Source organism: Balaenoptera physalus (genome assembly GCF_965194825.1).
Source record: "Balaenoptera physalus genome assembly, chromosome: 8".
NCBI lineage: Eukaryota > Metazoa > Chordata > Mammalia > Artiodactyla > Balaenopteridae > Balaenoptera > Balaenoptera physalus.
In genome coordinates, this window is record NC_138887.1 from 63,434,945 (window position 1) to 63,443,843 (window position 8,899).

Sequence of the window (8,899 nt, forward strand, 5' to 3'; positions counted from 1 at the left end):
ATCAAGAGACACAAAAGCCATTCAGCTGAGTTGCCAAAACCAATGACCAACAACTTGTGATATTTTTTAAAGACTTCACCACTTTTGCAATCATCACTCCTGTTTTTGCATCTCATCGCAATACATGGAAATGTGTCTTTTATAGACAAACATCAAATTGAGTATTTAGGGCTCTTACCTTAAGTTTTTAAATGATCTTCGTGCCCTAGCTCAAAGAAAAATGAAGCTCCATTGTAAATAAAATAATTACTCAGATCTATCTCCACAAAACATATGATGTAACCAGCTGTGTTTGTGTTTGAGATTTCTAGGATGAAAAGTACTCTAGACGGATCGTGATCAATAAAGACATCATAACAGTGAACTGCTCTGAGAGCAGTGTTCGCTGGACAGATAAACAAAATAATGGATAAAGCATTGCAGATGAAAACTAAAATAAACCTCAAACCAAGGAAAGGACTTTTAAGACAGGTAGTCCACGGATTTAAAAAATTCTAAACTAAAGAAGACTTGTTTACATCAAGTTTGCATATATGCTAGTATCATGTTATGGAGGTCCTTTACGTGAATTTCGTGCATCCAACTGATGAGTACAATTTTTTAATTAAATAAAATAGTAGCATCCATATTAAAAAGATCATAATTTATAAACTAAATATTTTCAGGTGCAGTAATTTGTCTGAGCTTCAAGCCCAAAGGGAAGGATGCTCTACTTTTGGCACACCTATGAGTAAGTAGATTTCCAGATAGGTCAGAGGGAAAAAACTGAGTTAGCAGCTATTAAAATGATCCCCCCCCTCCCCCGCTCCCCTGCCACGCCTTTCCAAAGCACTCTCCCTGCAAACTCAGACTGGCACCATCTTTCCAGTTCCCGGGAGTAGTGAATCACCCTCAGTCTCTCCAGCGCCTCATCCAGTTAGAGGAGAGCCTGCTTCTTAGAACTGTCTAGGAAACAAGGGTCACCCTCGATTGGTTCCAGTCATCCCAGAGCATGGTACTCCCCCAAATCGCTGGATTTCGTGCTAAAACCCAGAAAAAAAGTGATCCGGTTGGGGGGGGGGGGGAGAGGAAGAGTATGACTGTATACGGAGTAACGTAAAGGAACGAAAGGGCGTGGGAGTGGAGAGAAAGATCTGCTGGAAGCGGAGAGAAGGAAAGCCACGTGGTAGCCGACTCGAACCCCAGGACAAACGGGCGTTGTCCAGCCAGGGACTGTGAGCCTGGGAAGCGTTTGCCATTTGCACGCTGCTCCTCGCGGACACTGGGTGGCGCTCGTGGTAAAGACTTGCACTACTCTTAGGGTCCGTTTCCCCTCCACCGCCTCCCGCCCTTTTCAAATTTCGGCTAGTAGGAGATGAAATTACTCACATTCTTCCTACGTGTCGCCGTGAGGAGAGCACTTCTGGAGAAGTTTGAAGCCGTGGGGCTGTTTCTCTGCGGCTAGGCCTGTCAGTGGGTTTTGAAAGAGGTAACAGCGTCCGGCCCGCTGGCCTTAAAACAAAGTTCTGAGCCTTGGTATCACAAGCACCACAGTACCAGCAAAAGTTGCTACCCTGACAGCTGGGATACCCAACACGTGTGCGCCCAGAGTGTGGGTCCGAAGCGCCGGCCAGGCCCGGTGCCAGCCGTGCACAAAGCCACAATGACTCTAACGTGAAAGGAAATGGGACCATATTGTGATCAGACTCGGGCTCCTTTTAACTCAGCGCTCCCTCTCCCTCCCGCTTCCTTTAAGGAAAGGAAGGGTAGGGGGAAGTGGGGTCAACCTAGAAAAGGAGCAGGACAAAGCAAGAAAGTCGACGCTCTGGACCTTCAGAGACACACCCAGGTTTGGAGGCCTCACCCAGCAGAAGCCTTTGCACAAGTGGCTCGGAGTCTGGCGTGAGGGCCACCACTTTAGGAACTGAGAATAAGAAGTTAAATCCTTCCTTTTCGCCCCACTCCTTTTTGTCTTGTGTAAAACATGGGAAAGAATGTCTTTTTTCGTCGGAGGAAAAGTGAAATTTAGCGAGGTCTAGAATAATTTAACATTGTAACACTGTGTTTTCAACAGGATTTTGAACTTCTAAATTTTGTCCAAATTCTGCAGCTTCCAATCCATCCAGATTGGAATCTGCCTTCTCAGCAAGGTCTAAGGACATTGCTACGAACATCCGATTTAGCATAACGGTATTGACCTCATTTCCCGCCATGTAATAACTTTTAAATCTGTAAAAAGTAGACAGTGCCAGGGTGGGGCTGCGGGGATACGGTGGGGTGCTGCGGAAGGCCGCCTGCTCCCCGAACCGGGAGGCGCTTTGAACCATCCCTGGCATTGCTTTGGGGAAGCGATTCGTGGAATTAAATGGCAGGATGCGTGTAAGGTGACTCGATGGGCGCCGATAACTTCTCCGGAGCAGAGGCCAGGGCTGCAAGACTGCTGCGGTCTGTAGTGTTTCCCCGAAGCCCTGTGGTCCTTCTCAGCCAGAACCTAGGGGGTGAACAGCCGTGCCGACATCCACAGCATGGGGTGAGGATGGGTGGACAGCCTTGGCTCTGTTTAACCAAGCTTCTATCTCAGAGAAGTCTGGGGCGGCACAGGCCGCAAGCAGGGACTCGGGCGGGTGTGGGAGGAGGGGCGCTGTGGACCCTGTGACACACACCTTCCCTTCCCTGTGCGCGCCAGAGCCGAAGTTGCCCCCAGAGGGCTATGCGACAATAGCTGTGGTTTTACGGCGCCCAGAGGCAGGGAGTTGGTGCACATGTGGCTGCTCGGCTTTGGAGTTTCGGAGCGAGGCTGGCCTCCTGCTCCGAGTTCCGGACCCGCCCCCACCCCCTCGGCTCTCCTGCTAGCCTGTTTTGGGCCAAAATAGCTCCACAGACAAAGTGAGGCTAAACTAAGACTAGACACAACTAATGAGGACATTTTCTTCTTCGGTTGGGTCGGGGGTGGGGCGGGGGAGGGATGAGGCGGTGATGAGAGGCCAGACTGTTCCACCCTGGATGTCGGGTGGAGCTCCCAGGTTCCGGGTCTTAGAACCCCTGGAGGAAGATGCTGGGAGGGCCCAAATCAGGATCCAGCTCCTGGAGTGTCCTATTTGAGGGGAGAGGAAGTGGGTAGCGGTAAACTGTCTAATGTTAAACTTCTAAACTCCCAGCTAGATCACCACTAGAGCAAGAGTGACACTTCGTGAAAGGCAAACTGTGCATCCCAAATACCAAGTGTTTGATTCCTGAGCCTTTTCTCCCTTTGCATATGAGCTAAGATGCTTTCACTGCAAGAAATAAAGGGATTGAGGGTACAGGAATCCGGACGTGGGAAATGGAAAAGCAGGCCCTCGGTGCCACCTCCATGGAGCTGGAAGAGGGAAATCCATGGGCTTCACCCAACTTCCCCAAAGAACTTTTATCTCTGTCTACTTCCCAGCGTTCTTGGGGTTCCCATTAGTTCCCCGAGGACAAGTCACAAGTAGACCATTCACTTTTGCAGGAATCTTTGACCACTGAACACAGAATTACTGATCCTCTATTCCAACAGCATCCAAATAGACTAGAATATCAAACAAAATGTGGGGCTGCCCGCTCCTCTTGGGGACCAGCAATTTGGGAGTCATTAAGTTATTTGTGCTTAAGACAGCAATTTTTTAAGTCGCTGTAGGGATTTGGGCTTGCAGGAACTCTCTCTGCCATTAAGAGTGCATTCTTGAGCATCCTTGTCTCTCCCTTGTCTGAGAAATAACTCATCTCGGGCAAAGGAAGTGCTTGCTGCAAATTTGTCTGTCTTTTCCCAAATCACAAATTTTCAACACATGTAAATTACAGCTTGGCTCCCAGTGCCCCACTAAAAATATTGTTCTCATCAGTTTCTTCTCACCTTTATCCCACATCCCTGCTCCCCGCCCCGCTTTGATTCCCCATTTCAATATTAGTGTTCAGTCCACATTCGCCCTTGATGCAGCTCGAGGCTGGCTGGGAGGTGAGGAGCATGGAAGACCGTGGTCGACCTCATCCCCAAAACATGTGCACTTTCTGAGGCTGCTGATTGGAACACATTGTCTCCAGACAGTACAGAGCTGGGTGTTGGCGCTTCTGCGTTGTCTTTAGTATTCACTGAAAACAGATTGCCTGAGGACCCCCTCTTCCCCCAGCGAGCAACAACAACAACACACACACACACACACACACACTCCCCCCCCCTTCATTTTTTCTCCCTCTTTTTTTAAGCAATGCTTTGTTGTGCTCAAACTAGTTGGACGAGTTAGGGTGTTGCTGCTGCTCCTGAGGCCCTGGCCAATGGAACCCGATCCACCCCGCTGTGCGTAAGCGCGCAATTAAGGATTTAACCAAGGCTGTGCTGCGCCTCAGCCAGCAGTCAGCCTGCCGGAGACAGAGCCTCCAAGACTCCCAGCCTCCTCCTCGCCGCCGCCGCCGCCGCCTCTCCTCCTCCTCCTCCTCCTCCTCTTCCTCCTCCTCCCTCGCTCCCACAGCCATGTCTGCTTAGACCAGAGCAGCCCCACGGCCAACTCGGGCAGCCGCCGCCGCAGAGCAGCAAGGACAACCGCCGCCGCCAGTGAGCGATGACAGGAGTGTTTGACAGGAGGGTCCCCAGCATCCGATCCGGCGACTTCCAAGCCCCGTTCCAGACGTCCGCAGCCATGCACCATCCGTCTCAGGAATCGCCAACTTTGCCCGAGTCGTCGGCTACCGATTCCGACTACTACAGCCCCGCGGGGGGAGCCCCGCATGGGTACTGCTCTCCTACCTCGGCTTCCTACGGCAAAGCGCTCAACCCCTACCAGTACCAGTACCACGGCGTGAACGGCGCCGCGGGCAGCTACCCCGCCAAAGCTTACGCCGACTACAGCTACGCCAGCCCCTACCACCAGTACGGCGGCGCCTACAACCGCGTGCCGAGCGCCACCAGCCAGCCAGGTACGGGGGCTGGGGGTGGGGACCGACACAGGGGGAGCCAGGATCAGGGAGGAGCGAGATGCGGTGGGAGATCGGGGGGCCGCGCCGTCCACTGCAGTGCGGGCGCACTCGGCGGAAGGGAGTGGGGGCCGGGACTCTGCAACCAAGAGAGGTTCCCGAGCCAGCATTTTAGAGATCCTTAGTAGAAGAAGCCTGCGGGGGAGTTCGGACCAGCGTCTCTCCTCTCTGGTACCCTCGGGCGACCCCTCAAGCCGCTGGATTCCCAGCTTGCCCGGTCGGAAGCCGGCGAAGCTGGAAAGCGGGTAGGGGTGGAGAGAGGAAAGAATCAACCAGCCTGAGCGGCGTTTACGTAATGAACGGAAGGTTATTTGCTGGATGTTAGGGTAAGCGTGCTCGAGGAGTGGGAGTGGAAGGCTGCCTCAAAGACTCTGCGGGAATTAGTGTGAGAGCAGCCGCGAGCCAACGTGGTGTGCGTACCCGGAGCGCGTGGGGCGGGGTGGGGGCCGGAGAGCTGTAGCCCGCCAGAGGAAGAGCGCGCCGAGAGCCTTGCGGTTTCTCCAAGGCATTTCCCAAAACAAAAAGCCATTTAAAGGCGGAGGAGGGTTGCTGAAGGGTCACGTTATTGGAGCAATATTTTTTTCTTTCTCCATTAGGTGCCTACAATTTGTTTCTCCTTCCCATCTCCTTTTGCGTCTACCTTGAAACTTAGTTGGAGAGTTTAAGAGGGTTAGTGAGCTTGGGCAGTAAGAGAGGTATGAGGTCTCCTAGGAGAGGTTTTGCTGGTCAGGTTTGATCTCTTCCCACCAGCACATTAATAATCCTGCTAATATTAGCATCCCCTGCTCTGGCAGAATCGAGACCACAGCTCTCATCCTCCACCCTTCCTCTCCTAGGAGCTCGCCACACACACACACACACACACACGCACACACACACACACACACACTCCGAGGAGAGGTTCTCCGCCCCTTCCAGAGATGGGCACTTTTGATAAGATGGTACTTTTGTGAAAGGGGACTTGTGGCCCCAGGGCACGTTTGTAAAACACGCGTTCCGAGAGTCTTTTTTCTCCCAAGTCTATACTCACAATTCTGCTAAATTCGTCCTGACCTGCCGCCCCTTTCCTACGAAAACACCCCACCGCGGATTCCTTTTCAAATTGTATTGGAACTATAACTCCTGATAAACTTTCAAAGACTGCGGGGAGGGGGGGGGGCGGGTGGAGGGGGGAGGCGTGTCTTCGTTCCTTTCAGTGTCTCTGAACTTCGTTCATAAATGAAAGATTTTTTTCTTTTGGCCAAGAACTTATTAAGTCTATTTGTAAAAGAAACCAGACACATCTGTGCCCTCGCAGATCTGCAGGGAGATTATGGGGGCTGCATAATCGGCCCTCTGTCTGCGGCGGCTCGGACGGCTTGCTGCTGAATTGAAGGAGCATAGTTTGCTTGTGGGTCTTTGAACTTTGGAGACCTCGTTTAGCGTCTTCCCTGCCCATGCGTCTGGCCTCTGCGGGCGCCCGAACAGACGCTGACATAAGGGGGGCCACGGCCCAGGGCCTCCCCCTTGAATCCCCGGGAACGGCTGGCCAGACTCACCCAAGAAACGTCGGTGAACACAGGGTGGGCTTGAAAACGAATCCGGGTGAAGCAGGAACCGCTGCAAGGGCTAAATCCCGGACGCCGAAAAAGGAGTTGTGCTGTGCAAGGCGCCTTGCACAAACCCAGGAGAACCTGAATAAACAGAGTAGGGAATTAATCAGGCTACCTGGCTTTTCCACGATGGGGAGGGAGGGGTCTCGTGAAGCAAAGGCGGTAATATGGGGAAAAGAGAGTGAAGGCTGCGTGGTAATAAATTCAAGGACTGTATTTGCAAGTTCTGCAAAAGGGCCATTGTCCGCCGACAACTCTAACCGGGTCTGTTTTGATTATTTAGAGAAAGAAGTGGCCGAGCCCGAGGTGAGGATGGTGAACGGCAAACCAAAGAAAGTTCGTAAACCCAGGACTATTTATTCCAGCTTTCAGCTGGCCGCGTTACAGAGAAGGTTTCAGAAGACTCAGTACCTCGCCCTGCCCGAACGCGCCGAGCTGGCCGCCTCCCTGGGACTGACGCAAACACAGGTAAATCCGGCCGGGGCCGGGGCAAGAGCCCCGCCTGGGCTGCAAGCCTGGCTTGGCCGCGGGGTTCGGTCCCGGCGGGCTGGAGCCGATTCAATAGGGCCCGCGAGAAACTCACAGACAGAAAGACACTGACCCCGCGCCCTTCCCTCTAGGAGTCAGGCCGGGTGTCGCCGCCGTGCGACGGTAGGGATGGGATGGAGACCGCGTTCTTCCCGAGATGCAAGCCCCACCCCTTCGAGCCTCGGGCGTTGAGGGGCCGGTTTCCTAGGTTGGAAACAAGGGGAGGGTTGTTTCCAGGACACTCTCGAAGCTTTGGGAAACTGGTTCTCTGCACAATGCAGAGCCTCTCGGGATGAGCGGGGCCCGGCGGGCTCTCGGTGGTCTTAGGCCGCGCGGAAGCCGGGAACGTCGCCTGCAGCCGGAAGAGCTGACGGGTCACGCCCTGCGCCTGCGGAGCTTTAGGCCTCAGCAGCCTGACCTTCCGAGGTGGGAGGGCGGGCTGTACGGAGAAATCTGCCCTGGATCGTCCCGTTCCCTTCACTCCCACCCCAGCCCCACGGGGGTCTTTGGAAGAATAAAGAATGTCCTCGGAGCCGAGGAGGGAGTGAAAGGGGTCGGTCGGGAAACGGCGAGACCGCTCCTTGTCCGCCCCACTCGCGCGCGTGCGCGCGTAGCCGGCCCCGCGCCCCTAGCTCACCGGGCCCTGGCGGTTGTTCTGGAGACGTTCGCGGCGCCGCTTTGCCGGAGCTCCGCGCAGGCCTACCCGTGCGCGCTCGCGGCCGCGGACACTCGCGCCCCCTCCCCCGGCCCCAACATAAGACAAAAGGCTGGGGGTCCGGCCCCAGCAGCAGCCAACAGGGCGCTCTCTGGGGCCCGAGATGCAGGCTTTGCCCCCGGCCCAGCCCCTTGACCGTGGGCCAAGAGCTGCGGGGAGACGACAGGGCCTGGCCTCCTGGGGGCCGAAATCGCCTCCAGTTGCCGCCCTGGGGGAGGCGTGCGGGCAGCCTCTGAGTGTCCCGGTAACGTGTGCCTTTGTTCCCCCACTCAGGTGAAAATCTGGTTTCAGAACAAAAGATCCAAGATCAAGAAGATCATGAAAAACGGGGAGATGCCCCCGGAGCACAGCCCCAGCTCCAGCGACCCTATGGCGTGTAACTCGCCTCAGTCTCCGGCGGTGTGGGAGCCCCAGGGCTCGTCCCGCTCGCTCAGCCACCACCCTCATGCCCACCCTCCGACCTCCAACCAGTCCCCCGCGTCCAGCTACCTGGAGAACTCGGCTTCCTGGTACCCGAGCGCGGCCAGCTCAATCAATTCCCACCTGCCGCCGCCCGGCTCCTTACAGCACCCGCTGGCGCTGGCCTCCGGGACACTCTATTAGACCGGCCGCTTTCTCTTGCTGTCTTTTTTGGGACTACTGTGTTTTTGCTGTTTTAGAAAATCATTTAAAAAAAAAAAAAGAAATTCATATGGGGAAGTTTGGAAAACAGAAACAAAAAAGATTCATGTGTAAAGCTTTTTTTGCATGTAAGTTATTGCATTTCAAAGGACCCCGTCCCCCCTTTTTTTACAGACGAACTTTTTTTGCGCAACTGTGGACACTATCAATAGTGCCTTGAAATCTATGACCTCAAATTTTCAAAGACTTTTTTCAATGTTATTTTAACCATGTAAATAAGTGTAGATAGAAGAATTAAACTGTATATTCTGGATAAATAAAATTATTTCGACCATGAAAGCAAAATGCCTCTAAAAAATACTCCATTTGCTCCACTTATAATGGGCTGGTGACATTTTGTGCAGGCAATTAAAGGAAGACAAACTCTGCAGAGATCCAACAAGGCAAAAAGGAAAACAGAAACTGGAGGCTGTGT

The 8,899-nt window shown here is 53.6% G+C and overlaps 1 protein-coding gene across 2 annotated transcripts; it reads left to right on the top strand.

Moving 5' to 3' along the window:
- Positions 1–4,326: 4,326 nt before the first annotated feature.
- Positions 4,327–8,512, top strand: DLX5 (distal-less homeobox 5). 2 transcript variants are annotated; one of them, XM_082473203.1, is made up of 3 exons: positions 4,330–4,911; positions 6,844–7,028; positions 8,077–8,512. In XM_082473203.1, exons 1-3 carry the CDS (start codon positions 4,557–4,559, stop codon positions 8,404–8,406), a joined length of 870 nt encoding a protein of 289 aa, XP_082329329.1. In that variant the 5' UTR covers positions 4,330–4,556; the 3' UTR covers positions 8,407–8,512. The 2 variants fall into 2 exon arrangements, with proteins under 2 accessions (XP_082329330.1, XP_082329329.1); XM_082473204.1 differs by lacking the exon at positions 8,077–8,512 and having other exon boundaries at positions 4,327–4,911; positions 6,926–7,027.
- Positions 8,513–8,899: the final 387 nt, after the last annotated feature.